At 35.8% G+C, this 25633-nt stretch overlaps 1 protein-coding gene across 1 annotated transcript in view; it reads left to right on the top strand.

Moving 5' to 3' along the window:
* The window catches only part of ADGRV1 (adhesion G protein-coupled receptor V1), a 530561-nt gene that overhangs the window by 342691 nt on the left and 162237 nt on the right, over positions 1-25633 (top strand). The window contains 4 exon segments of the mRNA XM_036847274.1: positions 8925-9041; positions 19258-19290; positions 19292-19384; positions 19386-19438. Coding sequence (XP_036703169.1) covers positions 8925-9041; positions 19258-19290; positions 19292-19384; positions 19386-19438 — 296 coding nt within the window.

A 25633-nucleotide genomic window follows, 5' to 3' on the forward strand; every position in this document is an offset into this window, starting at 1 on the left:
AAGAGTGTTTTTCCTATGTTTTCCTCTAAGAGTTTTATAGTGTCTGGTCTTACATTTAGGTCTTTAATCCATTTGGAGTTTATTTTTGTGTATGGTGTTTGGTAGTGTTCTAATTTCATTCTTTTACATGTAGCTGTCCAGTTTTCCCACCACCACTTATTGAAGAGGCTGTCTTTTCTCCATTTTATGTCCTTGCCTCCTTTGTCATAAATTAGGTGACCATATGTGCGTGGGTTTATCTCTGGGCATTCTGCCCTGTACCATTGATCTATATTTCTGTTTTTGTGCCACACCATACTGTTTTGATTACTGTAGCTTTGTAGTATAGTTTGACGTCAGGTAGCCTGATTCCTCCAACTCTGTTTTTCTTTCTCAAGTTTTCTTTGGCTATTCAGGGTCTTTTGTGCTTCCATACGAATTGTAAAATTTTTGTTCTAATTCTGTGGAGAATACCATTGGTAGTTTGATAGGGATTGCATTGAATCTGTAGATTGCTTTGGGTAGTATCGTCATTTTCACAATATTAATTCCTCCCCTCCAAGAACATGGTATATTTCTCCATCTGTTTATGTCATCTTTGATTTCTTTTATCAGTGTTTTATAGTTTTCTGAGTACAAGTCTTTCACCTCCTTAGGCAGGTTTATTCCTAGGTATTTTATTCTTTTTGTTGCAGTGGTAAATGGGATTGTTTCCTTAATTTCTCTTTCTGATCTTTCGTTGTTGGTGTATGGGAATGCCAGAGACTTCTGAGCATTAATTTTGTATCCTGCAACCTTACCAGATTCATTGATTAGTTCTCGTAGTTTTCTGGTGTCATCTTTAGGATTTTCTATGTATAGTATCATGTCATCAGCAAACAGTGACAGTTTTACTTCTTCTTTTCCAATTTGTATCCCTTTTATTTCTTTTTCTTCTCTGATTGCCATGGCTAGGACTTCCAAAACTATGTTGAATAGGAGTGGTGAGAGTGGACATCTTTGTCTTGTTCCTGATCTTAGTGGAAATGCTTTCAGTTTTTCACCATTGAGTATGATGCTTGCTCTGGGTTTGTAATATATGGTCTTTATTATGTTGAGGTAGGTTCCCTCTGTGCTCATTTTCTGGAGAGTTTTTATCATAAATGGGTGTTGAATTTTGTCAAAAGCTTTTTCTGCATCTGTTGAGATAATCATATGGGTTTTTTTCCTTAATTTGTTTATGTGGTGTATCACATTGATTGATTTACGTATATTGAAGAATCCTTGCATCCCTGGGATAAATCCCACTTGATCATGGTGTATGATTCTTTTAATGTGTTGTTGGATTCTGTTTGCTAGTATTTTTTTCAGGATTTTTGCATCTATGTTCATCAGTGATATTGGTCTATAATTTTCTATTTTTGTGATATCGTTTTCTGGTTTTGGTATCAGGGTGATGGTGGCTTCCTAGAATGAATTTGGGAGTGTTTCTCCCTCTGCAATTTTTTGGAAGAGTTTGAGAAGGATGGGTGTTAGCTCTTCTCTAAATGTTTGATAGAATTCACCTGTGAAGCCATCTGGTTCTGGACCTTTGTTGGAAGATTTTTAAATAAGATTTCAATTTCATTACTTGTGATAGGTCTGTTAATATTTTCTAAGTCTTCCTGATTCAGTCTTGGAAAATTGTACCTTTCCAAGAATTTGTCCATTTCTTCATGGTTGTCCATTTTATTGTCATATAGTTGTTTGTGGTAGTCTCTTATAATCCTTTGTATTTCTGTGGTGTCAGTTGTGATTTCTCCATTTTCATTTCTAATTTTATTGATTTGCATCCTCTCCCTTTTTTTCTTGATGAGTCTGGCTAAGGGTTTATCAGTTTTATCTTCTCAAAGAACAAGCTTTTAGTTTTATTGATCTTTGCTATTGTTTTCTTTGTTTCTAGTTCATTTATTTCTGCTCTGATCTTTATGATTTCTTTCCTTCTCCTGACTTTGGGTTTTCTTTGTTCTTCTTTCTCTAGTTGTTTTAAGTGTAGGGTTGCATTGTTTGTTTGAGATTTTTCTTGTTTCTTGTTGTGAGATTGAATTGCTATAAACTTCCCTCAGAACTGCTTTTGCTGCATCCCATAGGTTTTCGGTCGTCCTGTTTTTGTTGTCATTTGTTTCTATGCATTTTTTTATTTCTTCTTTGATTTCTTCAGTGATCTCTTGGTTATTTAGTAGTGCACTGTTTAGCCTCCATGTATTTGTGTTTTTTACAGTTTTTTCCTGCAATTGATTTCCAGTCTCATAGTGTTGTGGTGAAAAAAGATACTTGATACGATTTCAGTTTTCTTAAATTTTTGGAGGCTTGATTTGTGACCCAAGGTATGATCTATCCTGGAGAATGTTCCATGTGCACTTGAGAAGAAAGTCTGTTCTGCCACTTTCGGGTAGAATGTCCTATAAATACCAATTAAGTCTACCTGGTCTATTGTGTCATTTAAAGCTTGTGTTTCCTTATTTATTTTCTGTTTGGATGGTCTATCCATTGGTGTAAGTGGGGTGTTAAAATCCCCTACTATTACTGTGTTACTGTCGATTTCTCCTTTTGTGGTTGTTAGCATTTGCTTTATGTACTGAGGTGCTCCTATGTTGGGTGCATAAACATTTGTAATTGTTATATCAATTCTTGTATTGATCCCTTGATCATTATGTAGTGTCCTTCCTTGTCTCTTGTAACATTATTTTAAAGTCTATTTTTATCTGATATGAGTATTGCTACTCCAGCTTTTTTTGATTTCCATTTGCATGGAATATCGTTTTCCATCCCCTCACTTTCAGTCTGTATATGTCCCTAGGTCTGAAGTGGGTCTCTTGTAGACAGCATATATATGAGTCTTGTTTTTGTATCCATTCAGCCAGTCTGTGTCTTTTGGTTGGGGCATTTAATCCATTTACATTCAAGGTTATTGTCAATATATATGTTCCTATTACCGTTTTCTTAATTGTTTGGGGTTTGTTTTTGTGGGTCTTTTTCTTCTCTTGTGTTTCCCTCCTAGAGAATTTTCTTTAGCATTTGTTGTAAAGCTGGTTTGGTGGTGCTGAATTCTCTTAGTTTTTGGTTGTCTGAAAAGCTTTCAATTTCTCCATCGAATCTGAATGAGATCCTTGCTGGGTAGAGTAATCTTGGTCGTAGGTTTTTCTCTTTCATCACTTTAAGTATATCCTGCCTCCCTTCTGGCCTGCAGAGTTTCTGCTGAAAAATCAGCTGATAACCTTATGGGGATTCCTTGGTATATTATTTTTTGTTTTTCCCTTAATGCTTTAAATATTTTTTCTTTGAATTTAATTTTTGTTAGTTTGATTAATATGTGTCTTGGTGTGTTTTTCCTAGGGTTTATCCTGTATGGGACTCTGTGCTTCTTGGACTTGGGTGACTATTTCCCTTCCCATGTTAGGGACGTTTTCAACTATAATCTCTTCAAATATTTTCTCAGACCCCTTCTTTTTCTCTTCTTCTGGGACCCCTGTAATTTGAATGTTGATGTGTTCAGTGTTGTCCCAGAGGTCTCTGAGACTGTTTTCAATTCTTTTCGTTCTTTTTTCTTTATTCTGCTCCTCAGCAGTTATTTCCAGTATTTTGTCTTCCAGCTCACTTATTCGTTCTTCTGCCTGAGTTATTCTGGTATTGATTCCTTCTAGTGTATTTTTCATTTCAGTTATTGTGTTGTTCATCTCTGTTTGTTTGTTCTTTAGTTCCTCTAGATCGTTGTTAAACATTTCTTGTTTTTTCTCAATTCGTGCCTCCATCTATTTCCGAGATTCTGGATCATCTTTACTGCCATTACTCTGAATTCTTTTTCAGGTAGATTGCCTATTTTGTCTTCATGTATTTGTTCTTGTAGGTTTTTAACTTGCTCCTTCCTCTGTTACATAATTTTTTGTCGTGTCTTTTTTTTTTTTTTTTTTTATGAGTGTGATTGTGTTCCTGTCTTACTGGTTGTTTGGCCTGAGGCTTCCAACACTGGAGTTTGTAGGCTGTTGGGTAGAGCTGGGTCTTCGTGCTGAGATGAGGACCTCCATGAGACCTCCCTCCGATGAATATTCCCTGGGGTCTGAGGTTCTCTGTTAGTCCAGTGGTTCAGACTTGGAGCTACCACCCCGCCCGACCCCTGGCTCATGAACCAAGATCCTGCAAGCCACGTGGGGTGGCAAAAAAAAAAAAAAAGAACAATAACAAAGTTAAAAAAAAAATTAGACTAGGAAACTAACAGGTATGTTAGAAAGAATATAATAGTAAAACTATAGATGAATCAACAACCGGAAGGTATAACAGTGTCACAATAGTAAAAAAGAGGAGGAGGGAAAAGAAAAAAAAAATGGGGAGGGGGCCCTTGGCTGTGGAGGGTGGGGCCTAAGCCAGGGCAAGGTTTGGGCCTGGGCAGGGCCTATGCTTCGGACCCACAGGGCTGGAAGAAGCCCTGGGGGCTGTGAGGGGTGGGACGTAGGCTCAATGGAACAGAAGGGGCCCAGGCGTGCCCCTCACCCCTGGTCTCAGAGGGCAGGGAACTTCACCTGGGAGCCCAGCAGGCTTCCTGGGCTCAAGTGGGTGAGGCAAATGCCCTCCTCTCCGTTCCTGCTCCTCCAGTCCAGAGGGCCTCTTCCGCCTGCCTCTCCTGTTCTCCCCTTGGCCTCCTTACTATGCCCCCAGGACCAATGCGGCCAGGGGCAGTGGGGGGTCTTGGAGGGCAAGGGACTGGCCTGGGAGCTCATCAGGCTCCCTGGACCTGCGTGGATGGGGGAAACGCCCTCCGCTCCTCTGCTGCTCCTCCGGGAGGGCCCCTCCCGCCTGCCTCTCCTCATCTCCCCGGTCTCCCTCTTATGCCCCAAGACCCACATGGCCTGCACGGGACTTTGGAGGGGGTGTACCAGCCTGGGAATTCAGCAGGCTCCCTGGGCCCAAGTGGGTGGGGCGATTGCCCTCCACTCCTCTCCCTCTTCTCCTGGATGGCTCCGCCTGCCCGCCTCTCCTGATCTCCCCGGCCTCAGGGATGCTGAACCTGTCTGGCCTCCACTTCTTCTCCCTCCCTCAGTCCCCCCACATCCTACTGATTCACTTGGGGGTTCCTCCCGTCTCCTTGGGTGTCAGAGTACCCCACCAGCAGCCAGCTCGTACCCTAGGTGTGGGGAGACGCTAACTCTGTGTCTTCCCACACTGCCGTCTTGACTCCGCCCCCTGTATATTTTAAATGAAAAAAAAATTAGGTATTTCTTCCCTTGGTTATTACAGCAGAGCTCTAATCAACCAGAAGAAGAAAGAATTTTATAAGTTGTTAACAAAATATATCAGATACTCTCTTCTGGAAATATATATATATATTTTTTTTAGTTAAGATGTACGTATGTTATATCAATATAAAATTAAGAGTAGTATTATATTTGCCACGAGCATTATGTTCTATTGCCATTGTGAACCTCTAGGGGCCCATGGGTTAAAAAAGATTGAGAAACAATGAACTAGAATTTCGGCACTTTGAGACAGGACTCATGCTGGATGTAGCTTGGTGGGCAGCAGTGTGATGTTCTAGAAAGAACTCTGGCCTCTCAAATCAGAACACCAGGATTTGAATCCCACTTTAAAACTTGTTCAGTGACCCTTAAACAAGTTAGTTCCCCTATCAGATCTTCTTTCATCATTAATTAAACTGGGATAAAACAATAATGACTTCACATCATTAATATGTGGCACGTGTGCATGCACACACACGGACAACAAAAAAAAACGAGAAAACATGTAGCACCTTGCTGGTACATGGTACACAGTTTTCCGCCATCACATTCTTCATCTTGCATAGGTGGCATAATGCTCTGTAGATAGCAGGTATGCCAACACTTGCTTACTGAATGAATCAACACATGAATGACTGAGAACCATTGAAAAATTCCTTATTTTCTGTTACGGTGTTCAACTTACTGTATCCAGAGAACTGACTGAAAACCTTTTTCCTGATCATCTCTATGTGTTTGAGTAAAAAAGCAATGGTAAAACTCCCTCTCTTCCTCGGTTATGTACCTTAAGAATATGTGAGCTAAATATGCTAGGAGATCTTATTTTATTTTACTTTAACCATTTAATTTATATTTTAATTCAATTTAATTTTAGATAGGCCCCATGACACATAATCTCTGGTTTTCCAAGTATTCTTAGCTCATCCCTGTTGTAGTAATATGTATTGAGAGCTCAGCCCTGTCTTGCTTACCAACCTTCTCCCATACAGAGAGAAGCATTTCTCATAGTTCAGAGAACATTCTGGAAGAATGTTCATAGTTTACAAAAGTAGGTATGTAACTGGTCTTATGATTTAGAAAAAGAAAACATAATCAAATATGAAGAAGCCATATTTTAAGAATGGAATTTTGGGTGTTAAAACTGTATTCTGAAAATAAATATAGTTTTAAACAATAACTTGTACTAATTTGCTTCAAAGAAAAAATATTGAAAAGAATAAGAGTTATTTAAATTAGCATACCATTTATAAATAGTTTCATAGTTAAAACTAAACACATTCAATTGCAGTTTGGATTACACTGTTGTTTTACCTAGCAAACCATTCAGGTTGATTCGTACAAAACTAGGAAATAAATTCAACACAATCCATATTATAGAATCTGAATTAGAGAGGCTCAAATTTATTATAAGTACACTTATAAAGACTTTATGAAAAGATGCCACTTTGTGAAAAGAAAAAGCATAAAATGTTAAAATTATTCTTTTTGATTTTTGGATTTTTTATTTGGCTGAATCTCACAGTTCTGTGTTTCTAAGGTCTTTTAAGGCATAGTTTTCGGTTATTTAGTGTTCATTGTTAGTGTTTTGGTGAAGGTGTTCAATGAATATTTGTGGAATTTAGGAAGTTTAAATGTATGACCTATAATATATTACAATTCAGAAGTTTGAAGCTAAAATCTAGGGAAATCTAAGCGTGTTTTTAAAATAAGCTCTAATAATTCAAAAGCTATTTGTGATACATTCTGGAAAGGCAAATTCGTTGGCTTTATTTTTTCCAGGGAACTAATTTGTACCAGATTGTTAGGATATAACGAGACATGCATTTCTAGTGTCTACTTTTTTTTTAATTGTGTGTTACAAATACTCCAAATCTAGAGTTAAAATAAACAAAAAGTTGAGTCAGGAATACTTCTTATTTAAAAAATAATCCTGGAATTTTGGAGTAGAAAGAGACTTTAGAGTTTATTTTTTCCAACTTCCTCCTCCTACTGATGAGGGAATTAGTCCCAGAAGGGTAAACTGACTTGTTTAGCGTCCATAGCTTGAAAAAGAAAACAGAAAAAAAAAAAAGGAAAAAGATTTCTTTTTCTTCTATACTTGGTACAGGAAGTACTCAGTAAATAATTCCCAAGAGGGAAGTCAGCATGGCATGAGATACATATTATTGTGAATTTATTAATTAGCATTTTGGTTCTTCTGTAATTGACTAAGGAGACTGGTTAAGGTAAGTCTTTCCCCATGAAATAGAGATGCTGGGAGCATGCAAGTTCTTATCCCAGATCCTGACATTCGCCACAATGATGCCATCCTGGGAACACTCCTGGGCAGAAATTTTCAGGAAGATTTAACGTACACACCTTTGAAATAAAAGGTTTGGGGAGGGGCATATTTCATTTGAAAATAAAATCAATGTTCTGATTTGATTTTGAGCACAGTATTCATTTTTTAAAATCCAAGAAATATTAATGACATTTGCATTTCCTTTTTAGAAGTTGAGAGATTTTGAGGCATAAGTCAGCTAGTTTTCTCCTTACAACACCCCTCTGTTTTTTTGGAATCAATCATTCTTTCTTTCAACAATTATTTATTGAACATTTCAGGCATATTCCAGGCATAGTGGTAGCTTATTAAAATATTAAGTTAAAAAGACTTGGTCTCTGTCTGAAAGAGGAAGGGAATTTATTCCTTGAGAGGTTACAGTACACTATTATTGCTCCAAATTTTCCCTTGCCATCTATACTTTCCATTATAAATTTGACATAGTAGTCATATAGTAGAGAAAATGATAGATAGAAATTACAGGAGTGTTTTACTGCATTTATTTATCCATTTATTCAACACGTATTTATTGAGTACCTCCAATAGAGACTTTGAGAGTACCTACTGTGTTCTAGACACTGGGCTGTGTGAGTGTGGGGTACACCAGTGAGTAAAACATTCAGTGATCCTGCCTTCATAGGGATTACATTCTAGTGGGTGACACTAACAATGACCAAGAAACATAAGAAATAAACAAATTACAGAGCATGTTAGAAAGTGACAAGCACTGTTTAAAAAAAACAGAAAGGTAGAGTAGGGAGATCATATATGTGGGAAGGAGAGAAGAAAAGAGGGTGTAATTTTAAATAGTGTGATCAAGAAAGGTCCCATTGTGAAGGTTACTTTTGAAGAAAGACTTGAGGGTAGTCAAAATAAAAATCCAAGAATTAGGGTAACCGTAGGGTTTGAAATTTTACATTTATTTTAAGTCTATTTTGTTATATGTGTACTTCCTGACCAGAGGATGCAGATGATGGTAGACTCAGAGCTTTTTTCTTCTATTTCTTTTCTCTCCTATTAGCTTTGACTTACACAAGGAATGGTATTTCCACTCTATTTTCTCTTTTGTACTGAACTAAAATAAATGTATTTCATATGATTTTTGTCCATCTGTAAGAACAAGGTTTACTTTGAGAATTTCCTCTTGACAGTCCGATGCAGCGTGTAGCATAATTTCGTATAATTCATTGTTTCTTATAAACATAAAAATCTGTGTATTGCCATTTTAAGAGTGACTTAGTCATCTCATTTTGGGCAACAAATCAAATTCTTTTCCCTTTGAGTCATTGAATCATCGATTCAGATAAGAAAATGGTTTATTTTCTTAATATTCTTGATTAATATGATTTAAAAATAAAAGTATTTGTTTCTTACAGATTGCATTTCTGGCATCTGCATATGCAAGTCCCCAACTCACGGAGGAGAGCTGTTCAGCCGTGGCTGCTGTCATACATTACCTGTATCTTTGCCAGTTTAGCTGGATGCTCATCCAGGTTGGTACCTCATTTCCTCCCTCTGCCCCCTTCAGCTTTCCAGTGTGTCTGGATGGAGTGGCCTTTATATCTGATATTCTTTATACTGAAATGGAAGTAATTCCATATATCCATCACTGCATTCCCACGAGATCAATGCATGAAAAACCTTATAAGCTGTACAACATTAGAAAGTGTAGTGAATTTGAGGAAATGAGAAGAAATCTAGTAGAGTTGGAAATAAGGGAGTGGTAGGAGATGAGGCTTGTGATGCAGGCCCTCTAAAGCACAGTAAGAAATTTTAACTTTTTTTCTATGAGAAGTCATAGAATTATTTTTAAGCAAGAGAGTGACATGATGAGATTTGGATTTTAGAAGGAACTCCCTGTTTGTAGTGAATTGAGTTCAGCAAAGAGTTGACATGGGAGCCAATTAAGTAGCTTTAGCTGTATTCAGGGGAAAGAACGTGGTGGTATGAACCAAAGAGGGAGCAAAAGAGGCAAAGGGAAGTGAACAGCTTCTAAGAATTGTTTTTTTAAACTAGAACTATAGGATGTAGAGATTGGTTATAAAGAATGCAGAAGGTGGAACCAAGGATGTTACCCAAGTTTCTGGCATGAGTGAATGGGTAGATAGTGGTGCCTTGAACTAAAATAATGATCCCTGGAGACTGGGAGAAGATGATGAGTTTTTTCTAAGGACATGCTGAGTGTGAAGTTCTTGTGAGATCTCCAGTGGAGACTCAGGGAGAAGTGGAATATGCAGAGCTAAATCCCAGAACAGAGGTCCATGCTAGAGAAATACATTAGACAGTTACTGACTTAGAGTTGGAAAATGGAGCCATTGCTTTGGGAGAGAGTACAGAATGAAACCCATAGAGACCTAGCATACTCTCCTGAGGAACTAGTAAGGGTTGGGGAGAGATTTGAACTCTCCTTTTCTGACTAAAGTCCCAAATTCTCTCTATTGTCTAATGCTGATTTGCTTGATAAAGAGGCTAATGTGAGAGTTGGATCCACTTAAGCACTATTAATGTCAATAATTCAATAGCTCAACTAAGATGCTGCCTTCGAAAGTGATTTCTACATAGTGGTATTGTTCAATCTTTCATGTGATAGTAATAGTTTCATATGTGTTTCTGAGTATGCAGGTGAAGTATACTATGTAAACAGATGCATTCAGGCCCTTGCATATTCTTTTTTCTTGTTGAATAAGAAGGATGTGGGATTTCTACCATCTGGCAGTATTGGAGGAAGGTGAGATGATACCATTAGTAGAGAATACCATACAGATTCAAGGAAGGGATCTTTTCCCAAGTATGATATTATAGTTGGCTCTGAAGGAGAAGAAAACTGAACTGTTTAGTTAACAGAACTACTTGGAACAATTGGAGGCCTGCATCTGGGTTTGAATTCTGGCTCTGTTATTATCTTTGTAACCTTAATCAAGTTATTGACTCTCTCCAAGGTTTGTTTCTAAATCTGCGTATGGGGATAATAATTCCTACCTCATAGAATTATTGTTTTATAGCTCTTTGAGCAGCTCTAATTATGGAAAGTTTATGGTGTTCTCCAGTCCCCCACCAAACAATTAAAAAATAAATCTAAACCTTACAACATAAAACAAATACTTGCTGAAATTACAATAGCATTTGCAAGATTCTCTGACTCTCTTTAGCAGTTTATCTAAGTTGAACTTTTTATGTGCACCCTGTGTATGTTGTCATTTATCTGCCTGAACTGAGGTCCATAGCGGTTTGCTGAAGGTCTTTGTCCATGTCCTTGACCTATTCAGTTTTTGATGAATGACCTGGATGAAAACACAGGAAGCCGTCTTAATCAGGTGTGCAATGATACAGAGCTGAAACAAGGTAAAACAGCAAGCTGCCTGTGTTAAGAGTACAGGTAGAACGAGTGTAGAAAACCTGTACTGTGACAGCTTGAAAATGAGAGTGAAAGAGACATAATCTGATGGAGGTTAATGTAAACAACTTGAAACTTTAATTTAACCCAAACTCAGTAGCAATCAAATGTGTGACCAGATGCTTAAACATAGCAACTACAGTAACTACAAAAAACAACACAGACCTGGGTTACATTAATACATATGGAGGCAGCTGGGGGAGCCATGTTTCAATTATAATCTACAATAGTCAGACAACCCTGGCACCCTGTAACCACTTTCACCAAGGAATATTATTAACCAGCCAATGAGAAGTTGGAAGACAGTCCTATAGAAACTTGGAGGCAGCTGGAGACAACTAACCTGGAAAGAACTTAGTGAGATGTTATGCTGTCTACAGATAACTGGGAGGGCTGCTACAGGAAGAAAAATGGACTATATAGCTCATTTGGAAAGAACCAGAACAAATGGGTCAAAATTAGGGAAGCAAATTTTGAATCACGTTAAGAACTTTTATAGTCAGTGAGAATTTCAAAGTTGAAAAAGGTATGTCTAAAAGTAGAGAGCGTCCAATCACTGAAATATATTCAAATGGGGGAAATGACCAACTTTCAAATATGTTGTAGATAGATTTCCTGCTTTAGGGGATGGCATATAAAATTTCATCCAACTTAATAGAGATTGCTGTATTCTGTATGTCTTCTTCCAGTTTTGAGTAAATATGATTGTGGATGATGCACATTTAGTAAACTAATTAGATTTCTGTATGGCTAACGGTTTAGGAAAACTATTTAAAGTACCAGTGAAGTTTAATGTGTTTCAGATGGTACACCACACACTTTCATGGTTTGTGGTGTGACCACAAGGGAAAAATTCAATAACTTCTGATTCTAGGTAGGTTACTTCTAATGAGTTACTTTGTGGTCAGAGGCTGTCGCCTTTACTAACCTGTGTTTTCCTGTTTATAAAATACTGTCTGCTAAAATCTTTTTTTTAACGAGAATTCGTTTTTAAAACATTATGTAAAAGATAAGACTACTGTTAATCCAATCTTGTTCGTCGAACAGTTGAAAAAATTGAAAGAATATTAACATTTCAATAATTCTACTTCGTATTTCTAGCAGTGTAGGAGAGAAATTGATATATGTATGTGTGCATAGCTTATGATGAAAAGTTAATCACTAACTTTTAATCATTGAGCTAAGCATGCAAGAATTATTTATTTTGATCTGCATTATATCTTCAATCTTAGAATAAATACATTTAAATGAATTTATCTTGAAAAGTTGTTTTACTTTTACATCATACTTTTAATACATTGTAGTAAAAAGGGACTCTATTTTAGAGTGGGTAAAGAACAATTTTGTTGGTAAACATGTTACATAACTTCTCTGAGCCTAGATTTTCTTATTGAATGATTAGATTTGTAATAACAGTACCTCTCTTTGAGGATTGTAAAAAGCCAAAATGAATGAATACATGGAAAGAGCTTGGAATGATTCCTGGTATAGACTGCACACTCCATACGAATTTACCCATATTATCAGCTAAGCAAATATGTAGACTAATAATTCTTAGATTTTGAAACATGTTGAAATACTCTGTTTTTCCAGTATAATTTACATCTTTTTTTGCAAAAGAGAATTAGCTTGATATAGGGGAACGAGAGGGCTGACAGTGTAAGGCAGACGTGAGCTGAAAAGCTTTAGCAAGCTGATAACCTCTGACCTCTTTACTGAAGTGCACGTGTGGCTTATAGCAGGCTCCAGAGCTGGTGGCCTTGACTGTTTCTTTAGACTTCCCCTTTCTTGAGTGTTTCTTTAGGCTTCCCCTTTCTTTGACAGGGAGGTCACACTGTGCATGATGGGAATAGAGTAACAAATTATTTTACTTATTTTTAAGAAGTATACAGCTCACAAATTCCTTTTTGCCCATGGAAATTGAGTTATCCTGCTGTTTGCTCTTCATGTAAGATCACTCTGAAATTACTGAAACAGTAGGGTTATGTCTACTCTAAGAAAAATTGACAGTGAGAATTTAAGCTCTCATAGTATGTTTGCTCTATTTTCCTAGTTATTGTTCTAATTTTTGTTTCTTTTTTCTGTTTTGATTTGCTTTCATTTTAGAAATAACATATACTAATTGTACAAAACATAAACACTATAGAGAAATATTAAATGAAAAATACATCTATTTCTCCCTTTTTCATATGCTCTCCACCCTCTGCTCTACCCTCAACCCTACTCCCAAAGTTAAACACTGTTAATGGTTTCCTGTGTATGCCTCCAGATATATTCCACAAATATATAAATATTTATAAATATATAAAGAAGCACATATGTGTGTTTGTGTGTATATAGTATATATATGTTTACATATAGTGTATATATATATATATATATATATATATAGTATATATATAAATTTACCCCATACTGATATACTTTTTTTTCTATTCTATAATATGGTTATTCCATAATTTTTTTCTGATTCCTATTAATGAAATGCTGGTTATTTCCAGTTATTTTTGCTATTATAAACAATGTTTCTTGGAACATCCTTACACTCTGAATATTTGTTTACTTACAGAATATCCATAGAATAAATCCCTAGAACTAATGTTTTTGCTCTTAACATCTACGTGAAACATGCTACCAGATGGATTGCCAGACCATGAGTGAATTCATGCAGGAAATAAATCACAAGTAAATTATTTGAGATATTAGTATATAATATAGGTAAATAGAAACTTAATTTTGCCTGTATATTCATTTGGCCCAGTTTTATGATCGTTTCCTGTCACCAAGTTAAATTATATAATAATCTGCTTCAGTTATGATCAATATCCAAGCCTGGATTGTCCTTGCAGTCTGTTCATTTCGTGCCGAGCGACACAGCTTACTCAAAACTATAATGTTTTATTTTGAAACTAAAGCTTACATGAAGAACATATTTCTTAAATGGTAGAATAAAGTTAGAAATCATTTCACAGTTGTACTTGAGCATTCATATCTTGTGCTTTAATCTCTCCTTAAAATCTGGCTATGAAGAAGCAAATGTATGTATATTTATTTCTTGGTAGAAAGACTACTTAGTGCCAGAGCATAACAACAGGAAGGGAAATGCTAATATTAGCTGTGTTTTTCCTTTGTCATTGATTTAATTTGAGGGGACATCAAAGGTATTAAGGACAACAGACTGGTAATTATCAAGATAAAAATGATATATCCAGGAAATACTGCATTCTCCAATCCCCACAAAGCCTTGTAAAAATTGTTAAAAGGGAGAATAACTGGAACACGGACACGTGGTAACATTTCTTAGACTCTCCTCTGAAATGAATGACTAAGAACGTATGGTAATGACAGAATTAATAGCATCTGTGATCTCTGACTGAACTTGATGCTATATATCAGTGCAAGATTTCTGGTGACACAATTAATAACCAAATATTAAACAACAGGCTAGATTCCAATCTTATTCCTCATATCATGAAAATGTATGGGATTCAAGCAGCCTATTTTAACTTAAAAAGAAAAGGTAGGCTTCCCTGGTGGCGAGGCAGTGGTTGAGAGTCTGCCTGCCAATGCAGGGGACACGGGTTCGAACCTGGTCTGGAAGATCCCACATGCCGCAGAGCAGCTGGGCCATGAGCCACAGTTACTGAGCCTGCACGTCTGGAGCATGTGCTCCGCAACAAGAGAGGCCGCGATAGTGAGAGGCCCGTTGCACAGCGATGAAGAGTGGCCCACGCTTGCCGCAACTAGAGATAGCCCTCGCACAGAGAAACAAAGACCCAACACAGCCATAAATAAATTAATTAATTATTTTTTTTTTAAAAAAGGTATTTCTCCTTTATATTTTATAAATATAATATGTATTATATTAGCATATATTATATGAGCAAACTAATGAATCTGTGTTTATGGAGCATAGGAAAGCATTTATGACTTATTACCATCAAACAGTTAACGCAGTATAGCTTCAATTTTCCTGTGCAGACACTTGGAAGATAGTAGCGGTAATCACTGAAAATGTTACTGTAAAAATAAATAGACATGTCCGTATACGAATGTTAAGTAAATATGCTTATAGACACACCATCTTTTAGTTTATTCCTATCTGTATTTGAACTAAATTGTATCTGGTAATTCATTTGGTTGGTTTGCATCTTAATCAGAATCAGTTTAAATTCTAACAGCCTCAATTCCCAATTCTGAGAAATACGCTTCTCCTGTCCTCAGTTTCCTCCTGTAGTAATATAATAAAAATAAAACTTAGGAGAGCAGTTGTCTTTATTAAATGAGATATAGCTTAATGTGGGGTCTACATTTATTAACCAATTAGTAAGTACTGATTCCATTCTTCTTCTCTTAAACTGTTGTATTAACATTTGTAAGTTTCCACCAGTTAACGTTGACCCCCTTCATTAGGAGTTCAATCAAATCAATTCTACAATTCTTTCTGGCAAGGTAGTATATAAATGAATAAACTGAATAACTATACCAAATTATGAAATTGTTATTAAATTCAATGAAAACTGTTAAATATTGAAATTGTGTACATCTTCGTTTATTTGATATTTCTCAATAAAGATTGTATGCAGAGCATTTTACTAGGTACTACAAGGTATACAAAAATTAATCTACCATAGCTCACAGATATGTTTCAGCCATTTCTGTTCTGATTAAGGCCTTTATAAGTTCTCATTTAGTGCTGGCAAAAAGTGGAGAGGGAGAGAGAATGGGTTATCTCCATACTTGAACCAGGAAAATACATCTCCATTGGCACATACAATGAGTGTGGGAAAATGAGCACAAAAAATAAGCTCTCATGGAAACAGTAATATTGTCAGTATTTGTGTGACTTTCTATGGAAATAAATCTTAACCTTAGTCTTCACAAGATGCTTTTATGAAAAAGCTATGTTTTTCTCTCGCTGCTTCAGCTTCCTTATCTCTAAATAAGATGTCTTGAGATGGTCCATAAGATGGTTCTATCAAAGTGTTTAAAGCCTAGAGATAGAAATGTAACTGGAGACCTAGATACTGAAATTTCGATTCACATTTAGTCTTTAGCAAGAAATATGTAAGTGTGGTAAGCTGTGCTCAGTCAGTATGAAGCATGTTGGTGAGAGTGACACCTTTAACTTATACTGAATTTTCATAATTCTTTTAGTTCTAACATTGGATAAACACAGATACTGAGGCACATATGCTATATATCTGGCAACATAAAAAATATTATGCAAAGATAATGGTCTCTTGATACTCTAACCTTCGATTACAAAGGAGGAACCACGATTACAGGGAAAGGAATGTATCTCAAATGCTCCACTCCCACCTTATTGTGGAGAATGGCAGTACTGGAGCTTTTAACCCAAGGGCTTCAGGGGAGCAGTATATGCCTCAGTGTTTTTAGAACAATGAAGAAAAACTAAGTTAATCTAAGCAAACGTTCAAATCATAAAAGGAATAATAAGCATATAGGCTAACTGACTGAACCCAAGTTCTGTAAGTACAGTTGGACCTCAAGGAGCTGTGAGCAGGAATGGATGGCTTTGTCCCTTCTTCTCTGCAAACACACTTTCTCTCTTCACTGTGCTTTTTGGCTACTCCAACCACTAAAGTTCATATGTTTCTTTCTCAGTTGACCAGCTTAACTATCACAAAATTTCAGGGAACTCAACGAGAGATGATTGGTCCAGCCTGGGTCAGGCTTTGTCGCCAGATCCAAGCTGGGGCAGAGGAACAGGATCATGAGCCCATGCTGCATATGTTGGCAGGGGTGGGGGAAGGTGAGGAGGGAGACAGGGCTTAGAGAAAGAGCGCTGATGGCCTAGGCATACATCCCAGAATATACCTACCATGCATACTATATTAAATAATTTAAAAATCAAGTAAACTTGAAGTGGTTCGTCAACACCAATCTTAGGTTTAGGCCATATGGTATTTCCAGAATAATTAGATGTTGTTTCATTACATAGTGTTTCCATTCTTTAGCAAAAAAAAAAAAAAAAAAAATCATATAGTGGTAAATGCTGTCCCTAGAGTATACCTCAATGATTGGATTCTTTTGAGAAGGAAAGAGATTTTTTTTTTTTTAATTAACAAAAGCTTATGACATTTGGAGCTTGATTTGCTTAACTGAGTATTCAAGAATCAGTGACCCGGTACCTTGAGCTCTTTAGAGCAGAAGCATTGCGTTTGTAAATCTAACAAGCAGTTACATTTGTCTCATCTTATCTGAGGCTGTGTAAAGGTCAGACAGTTGCTGAAACGTTCAGTGATTCTAACTGATGGAACTAATGTTCATCTGTGTAAAAGCGGACATTTTGGAAATGGCCCCAATCTTTATCATGATGAATCAACTAAAAGTCATTTACCAATCTGTGCGCTCCTTCCCTGATTCTTCCACCGACTGCACCACTGAGTTACCATGTTATAAGGATACACACAACATCGATTTAAAATAAATAATCTGTACTTTTATTTTGGGAATGGGTTAATCATCCTTACTTTGCATGGATTTTCATTCTCTAAACAGGCAGTATTGACCACTCCAGCATCGACGCTTGATACAGTCCCACCTATTTGAGTCATGTCCCTACGCTAATAATAGAAAGGAGGAAAAACGCCTCTTGGACCTAATAATTTTTAAAAAGAAGTTAGAACAAATTTACATAAGCAGCAACTCAAAACATGCTTCATAATTACAGATAAATGCAGATGTACATAAGATATGGAGTGCTGACAGGAAATAAAATTCAGAGACAAAAATCTTAAAGTAACCAAACATTTTATCCTTTCCTGGTTAGGCCAATCATATACTAATCCTTCAAGGTGATTTGGTTCAGATAGAATCTTACCTGGAGGCCTCAGCAGACTATCTGAAAGCCTTCCCAGGAACATTAGGCATGTTGTTTTCCACATAGAAGAGTTTCCATTGTATCACTGCTTACTTTTGTCTTTATTTACCTTTTGTTTTTCACACTGTCTGACATTCTAATAGGAGATTTAAGTGAGGTGGTCACATTTTTAATGCTGACTATGTGCTTAGCACTTTATATGTAGTGTCTTATGTAATCATTTATAATAGCTTTGTTGTACACATGAAGAAACTTGAGATTGTTGTCACTTGCTCTGGGATGTTGTCACTTGCTCTGGGATTGTTGTCACTAATGTATAAAATATACACATATGATTAATCTGTACTCACAATCCACAATATGAAATGAGAAGGGGGATTTATCTAGTGGATAAGCATCATTGTGTGAAATATGTATGATATGACTTTCAATGTTGTTTCTGTAATAAAGGATAATTAAACATGAGTGATCTCATGGGAAAAGAACATTAGAAGGCAGAATATATTAAGTTCTAGATTTGGCTTATATACGCGCTAGGTGTGATTTAGGGCCAATAGTAACATTTCCAGGCCTTGGAGTTCTTCTTCTATTATCTAATGTATCCCTTCATCCCCCTCACTCTTTATATTACACTTGTCCCTTTTATATTTTATCTTAAGAAGATAAGAATAACAGATATAAAGTATGATATAAATATAAATGTTTTTCCTTAATGATTTCTTCCATTTGTTTCGAAAGTAAGATTCAAGAAGGTAAATACCTCTACCACCTCTGTTACTGTTATAGCCCCAGTGCCTGGATGGGCCTTTGAAATTTAGTAAGCATTCAATAAGCATTTATCAAGTGCTTATCAAATGAATGAAAAGAGAGAGTGTAAATTGAGAAAGGAGAATGGCCGCAAAACCTACCCCATCACAGTACATTTGCACATCTCTGTGCAAACGTTTTCTGTTTACTTGTCTGTCTCCCACTTGGGACTGAGACTGGGGCTGTTGTCACAATATATCCCCATTCCCTGGAACGAGTGTCTGACTCTACCACATGATAAGCCTCAATAAGTAAAAATTGTTTAAAAGTCTGGACATAGGACTATTTACTTCATTATCATCATGAAGCTGTTCACATGGAAAGTAAGTTTGAGTATCAGTGTGTGTTTCTTCAAAGACATTGACAGAACAGTCACAGTCGATTATGACTGAGTAAATTAAACAATTAAGCAAATATAAAGTACAGTAAATAAAGTAAGTATTTCCTAATGTTTTCGGACTTTTGAGATACCCTGAATTTTCTCCGGTATATGAAAAAATGAATGTGTGAACTGACTTAAAAAATCAAATCAAAACTATAGTTATTGAGTAGAGCCTGGCCCTTTGTTGATCTGTTGTCACTCTTTATGCCTAAGCCAGGTGAGTGTGTCTGTGCCACTAGACCAGAGCCTGTTCATCTTATGCTCTGCTTCTCTCCTTAGTCTGTGAATTTCTGGTACGTGCTGGTGATGAATGGATGAACACACAGAAAGGCGGTATCTGCTGTTTTTTCTTCTGAGTTGGGGACTTCCAGCTTTTGTGGTGATTCTCCTCATAGTTATTTTGAGAGGGAATCTATCATCAGAGCATGCCGCAGATCTATGGACTCATCCACGGGGACCTGTAAGTACATCCAGACAGAGCACCACTGCTCCTCCGCCTTTCTGTATCCACGCAGCTTTAGTGGTAGAAGGTGGGAGCAGTTGACTAAGGGGTCTGACTGAAGGAGCACCATGAAGACCTTTGCCTTTCCTGCCACACCTTCTAATCTCTACTTCCTCTAATTATCTCTATAAATAAGAAGCTATTGCCTCTCCAGTTCCTTTGATAGATGCAGTTTTCTCAGGTGAATTGGTGTATCAAACAGTTCACAGTAATTTATACTTTACCATAATTTAGTTTGTTAGATTGGGACAAACAAAAATACCTAGTGAAATCAGGGAACTATGAAAATTTTGGTGAAGAATAGAATCAGTGACAAATTTGGGGTGTGGCATGTTATCTAAGGAGTCTGATATTTGGGGGGGGGGGTGGATGGGGAGCACGGCAGGCACCATCATTCATAAAATCCCTAAATACCAAAAGACTATCAGAGTGAATGGAGAGTGTCTGCAAAAGTACATGGGAAGGAGGCAAGGTCAGCTGGGTCCTTCTGATAGATTCTTATTAAAGTACACTGTAGTCTTGAAATCTAACAGATCTTTATACACACATATATATGCATGCCTTAATCCTGAATCTGGTATCTTACAACTTTGAGGACCACTCAGCCCCTTTTATTGACTCCACATTAAAAAAAAAATAACTTTGTGGTAATAAAGCTTAATCAACTCCCTTGGTGTAATGAGGATTTAGAGGAAAAAGTAACATTTCTAAATAAGAAAGAAAAGCCTAGTCACAATCTTATGAAGACAATATTACCTAATTATCTCACAGGTTATTGTGAAGATAAAAATTAGTTAACAGATGTAAAGAATCTTTTAAAGTAAAAGTACTATATAAGCAGAAGTCATTTTCATATTATTATTGCCTCTGATCAATTATGATCATCCATTATATACTTAATCAACACTTGTAATTGGTGTATGCAGATATACTTAACACGTGGGCAATCACAGACTAATATCCCATACCACATTAAACCAAAGGAGATGAGCTATGTAATACACACACACCCATTGAGATACCATATATAGTAATTTAGTCTTTTTATTGCAATTCAGTAGGATTCCCTCATACTGATTAATTTATAGCATTACAACAATAGTATTGAAATATAGTATTATATTTTGTTGATATAAAATTCTAAAAGCCTGATCTTCTGGAAGGGAATGGTTGTGTCTTTTCACAGTTATATTATGACATATTACTACTCCTGGCATTAATTTAAATCTTGGGCTGCCAGGATTAATTTCAGAAAGTTCTGCATCTTTCTTTGTCAAGTACAAAGTAACCATGAGACAAGTCCTGGTGGCCAGTAGCCATCTCTTTCATGAGCTCCCTGGCAAGATCAGAGTTATTTGGCAGCAGTTTTAGCATCACATGTATACACACCCAGTCTGGATAAATGGGTGTGTATCACCCGATGAAAGTGATGAAAGTGATGTTAATTAGAAGAAACTCTCTCTTGATGCTTCTAAGAGGATTTTTAAGAGAGAAATAAACTGTTATACAAGAATGTCCAAATCAACTGACTCTTAAAATATTTGCCTTCTGAGGCTTTTGCAGAAAGTTCTTTATTACCAGCTCAACTATAATACATGCAATGTAAAATATATTAACCTTTACCCAATCTTAAAATTATAGGCTTATTCAACCAAAAGTGACTAACCTTGTAAGTAGTATAGGTTACTTTCTTCTTCATTCACATAGAATATTCATGTGAATTTATTCCAGTTTTTAAGAAATTCTGTATTTTGATATTACTTTAATCTCAGTGTAAGAATAAATTACTATGTTATTTTGTAAATATTGTATACTTATATCATCATTTAAAAAACATGCCTTTTCTCTGGAGATGGTAGGATTTGTGGTTGTAAAATAACTGGACATCTGTTGTGCAGTGGTTGTTTGCAGTAATAAAACTTTCTTTTTAGTGAAGAATTTTCTCTAAGTAGATCTCTAATGTATTAATATGCTCAAGTTGTTATATTTACAGTGTTTTTGTCAACTTTTGGAACCAAGATTATGATAATTTCATAAAACCAGGAAGTTGATTGCTCTTTTCCTATTAGCTGAAAAAATTTGCAAGTTCAGTGTTATTTCTTCTTTATTATTTTGGAAGATGTCAACATGAAGCCAGCTAGGCCTCAGCTTCTTTGTAGGAAGACTTTTAATTACAGATTCATTTTCTTATAAACATATAGAACTATTCATATTTTCCATATGCAGTTCTTTCTGTGTCAATTTGATAAATTGTCTTTTTTTCTAGGAATGTTTCCATTCCATCTAACTATTCAAATTTTTTAGCGTTTGTAAGATCTGTAGTAATGAATCTTTTTTCGTTCTTGATATTGACAATAGTGTCTTCTTTCACTATTTTTTCCTCTCCTCATCAGTCTGCTGGGGTGTTTATGAATATTACTGTTTTTTCCCAAATTCAGCTTTTGACTTCTTGATATTCTCTATTGTGCATTTTATTTTCAATTTCATTTCAATTTCATCAATTTCTAGACTCATCTTCTTGATTTACTTTTACTTTTGGATTTTATCTGACTTTTCTCTTTTTTTTATTTATTCTGTTTATATTATTTATTTATTTGCTTTGCTTACTATGTGCCAGGTACTATGTATTTATTTTGTTTTATTTAAAAAATTTCCCCAGCTTTATTGAGATATAACTCGCATATATAATTTTGTAAGTTTAAGTGTACAATGTGATGCTTTGATACCCACATCTATTGTGAACTGATTACCACAATAAGGTTAGTTAACACCTCCATCACCTCACATAATTACCTTTTGTGTGTGTGTGTGTGTTGTGTGGTTAAGAACATTTAAGATTTCTTCTCTAGCAACTTGCAAGTATGTAATATATTATTGTTAATATAGTCACCATGCTATACGTGGATCCCCAGAACTTATATTTGTCTTATGCTAGAAATTTGTGCCTTTTGACCAATATCTCCCCAATTCTCCCCATCCTCAGGCATGGCAACCACCATTCTAATCTCTGTTTCTATGAGTGCAGCTTTTTTAAGATCCTCATATAAGTGAGATTTATACAATATCTATCTTTCTCTGTCTAAAGTACTTCACTTAGCATAATGGCCCCCAAGGTCTAACCATGTTGTTGCACACTGGCAGGCTTTCCTTCTTTCTTGTGGCTGAATAATATTGTAGTGTATTGTATATATTGCAATATATATCTCACAATCTTTATGCATTCATTCATAGACAGACACTTAGGTTGTTTCTATATCTTGGCTATTGTGAATAATGCTGCTGTGAACATGGGGGTGCAATATCTCTTCAAGATCCTGATTTCATTTCCTTTATATGTATATACCAAGAGGTGGGATTGCTGGATCATATGATAGTTCTATTTTAACTTTTGAGGAAACTTCCATACTGTTTCTGTAGTGGTTGTAACAATTTACGTTCCACCAACAGTATGTAATCTTTATTATTTCCTTCCTTCTGCAACTGTGGGCTTAGTTTTTTCTTTTCCTAGTTCCTTGAGGTTTAGAGTTAGGTTTGTTTGAGATCTTTCTTTTTTCGTCATGTAGACTTTTTAGCACTACAACTTCATCCTTAGAACTGCTTTTGCTGCATCCATAAGTTTTGGTATATTGTGTTCCATTTTTGTTTGTTTCAAGATTTTTTTTATTTCCCTTTTGATTCCTTCTTTGACCCGTTGGTTGTTTAGGAGTGTATTGTTTATTTCCACATATTTGTGAATTTTCCAATTTTCTGCCTGTAATGTGATTTCTAGTTTCATACTATTGTGGTTGGAAAAGATACTGAGTATGATTTCAATCTTTAAGATTTGTTAAAACTTTTTGTGCCCTAATATATGATCTATCCTAGAGAATGTTTCTGTGTGCACTTGAGAGGAATGTATATTTGTTGCTGTTGGATGGCATGTTCTATATGTCTTTTAGGTCCATTTTGGTCTCAAGAATAGCTCAAGTCCAACCATTTCCTATTGACTGTTTGACTGAGTGATATATCCTTGTTTAAAAGTGGGATGTTGAAGTCCCCTACTATTATTGTATTCTAATCTACTTCTCCCTTCAGATTGGTTAGTATTTGCTTAGTATATTTGGGTTCTCTGATGTTGGGTACATATATATTTATGATTATTATATCCTCTTGAGGATTTGACCCTTTGTCATTATATAATGGCCTTCTTCATCTCTTGCTACACCATTTGAGTTAAAGTCTATTTGTACGATATAAGTATAGCTACCCCTGCTCACTTTCAGTTCCACTTGATGCAATATCTTTTCTCATCCCTTCACTTTGAGCCCATGTGTGTCCATAAAGCTGAAGTGAATCTCTTATAGGCAGCATATATTGGACCTTTTTTTAAAAAATCTATCCAGCCATTCTATGCCTTTGTATTGAAGAATTTAATATATTTACATTTAGAGTAATTATTGATAAGGACTTACTAATACATCTTATTGTTTTTTTGCCTATTTTATTGTTCCTTTCTTCCTTTTTCCTCTCTTGCTATTTTCCTTTTTGAATCGGTGATTTTCCATAGTGATATGCTTTGATTCCCTTCTCTTTATCTTTTGCTGTGTCTACTGTAAGTTTTTTGCTTGTTGTTACCATGAGGCTTACATAAAATATCTTATTGATATAACAATCTATTTTATTGGTCAACTTAACTTCATTTGTGTACAAAAACTGCTCTTTTACTCCTCCCCTTTTCTTTTTTGGGTCATAATTTACCGCTTTTTATATTGTGTATTTATTAACAAATTAATGTAGCTATAGTTATTTTTAATACTTCTGTCCTTCAACTTTTTAGTAGAGTTAACTGGTGAACACATCCCTAACTACTGTATCAGAATATTCGGAATTTGACTACATGCTTACCTTTACATGTATTGTATATTTTCATATGTTTTCATGTGACTAGTATCCTTTCGTTTCAGCTTGAGGAACTCCTTTCAGCTTTTCTTGTAAGGCGGGGCTAGTGGTAATGAATTCCTTCAGTCTTTATTCTCCTGATTTCTGAAGGACAGCTTTGCCAAGTAGGGTATTGGTTGGTAGGTTTTTCTTTCAGCACTTTGAATATATCATCCCACTCTCTTCTGGGATACCTCTAAGGTCTCTACTGAGAAATCCACTGATGGCATTATGAAGGTTTCCTTGTAAGTTACAAGTTTTTTTCTCCTTACTGCTTTTAAGATTCTTTCTTTGTCTTTGATTTTTGACAGTTTTATTATAATGTGTTTTTCAGAGAAGATCTCTGTAAGTTGAGTTTGTTTAGGGACTTCTATTATTATTCACAAGTCCAATAAACATCTTTACCAGAATGACATGCAGCTATCTTATATTTAACAGGTTTAAAATTAATCTCTTAAATGTGTGCTTTGACCTACATTCCCTAGGAAAAGTCCACCATCTACCTAGGTACCCATGCTGTGAACTTGAGAGTTTTTCTACTATTTTCCCCTTACATTTCACATTCATATTAATCACAAATTGTTTCCTAGTCTAACTCGTAAATGTCTTCCTACTACTTTCTCATTTTCATCTCTTATTTCATAACCATCTCTTCAGTTCATTAGTGTCATCTTTGTCTTCTCTGTTGGGTTGCCTCTTAACTTGTGTTCTTATCTCTAATTTCTTCCTTTTACAGTCCATTCACTAAATTTTGAAAAATGGAAATAACCATATCACTCTGGTGCTTAAAACCCAGGAGCTGCTTTTCATTACCGTCAAGGTCATGGACTGTTAGGTTGTCCACAGTTTGACTCTAAACTATTGAACCAGCTTCTTTTAGCATCCTTCCCACCCATCCTTTCCAGTTATCCTTTGTAACTGAATCACTTGATATTCCCATGGTCTCCCTATGCTATACCTTTAACTAGATCTTCTATGTCTCAATAATTTTCTTTCTTATGTCTGCCAAAAAAAATACCTATTTTTCCTCTAAACATCAACTTAAATATCAACTCTTTAAAGTGTCTATTTTCAGATTAAAACACTACCTCTTATATATAACCTTGGTAGACTCAGAACCCTGTCATAAATGCTATGATTGTTACCACTCATACTATATAATGAATACTTGAGTAAGTCAGCTATGTAAATGGAAATTCATCCTGGAGGTCAGTGATTAATTACAGAATATATGGT

This window comes from Balaenoptera musculus, chromosome 3 (assembly GCF_009873245.2).
Source record: "Balaenoptera musculus isolate JJ_BM4_2016_0621 chromosome 3, mBalMus1.pri.v3, whole genome shotgun sequence".
Classification (NCBI taxonomy): domain Eukaryota; kingdom Metazoa; phylum Chordata; class Mammalia; order Artiodactyla; family Balaenopteridae; genus Balaenoptera; species Balaenoptera musculus.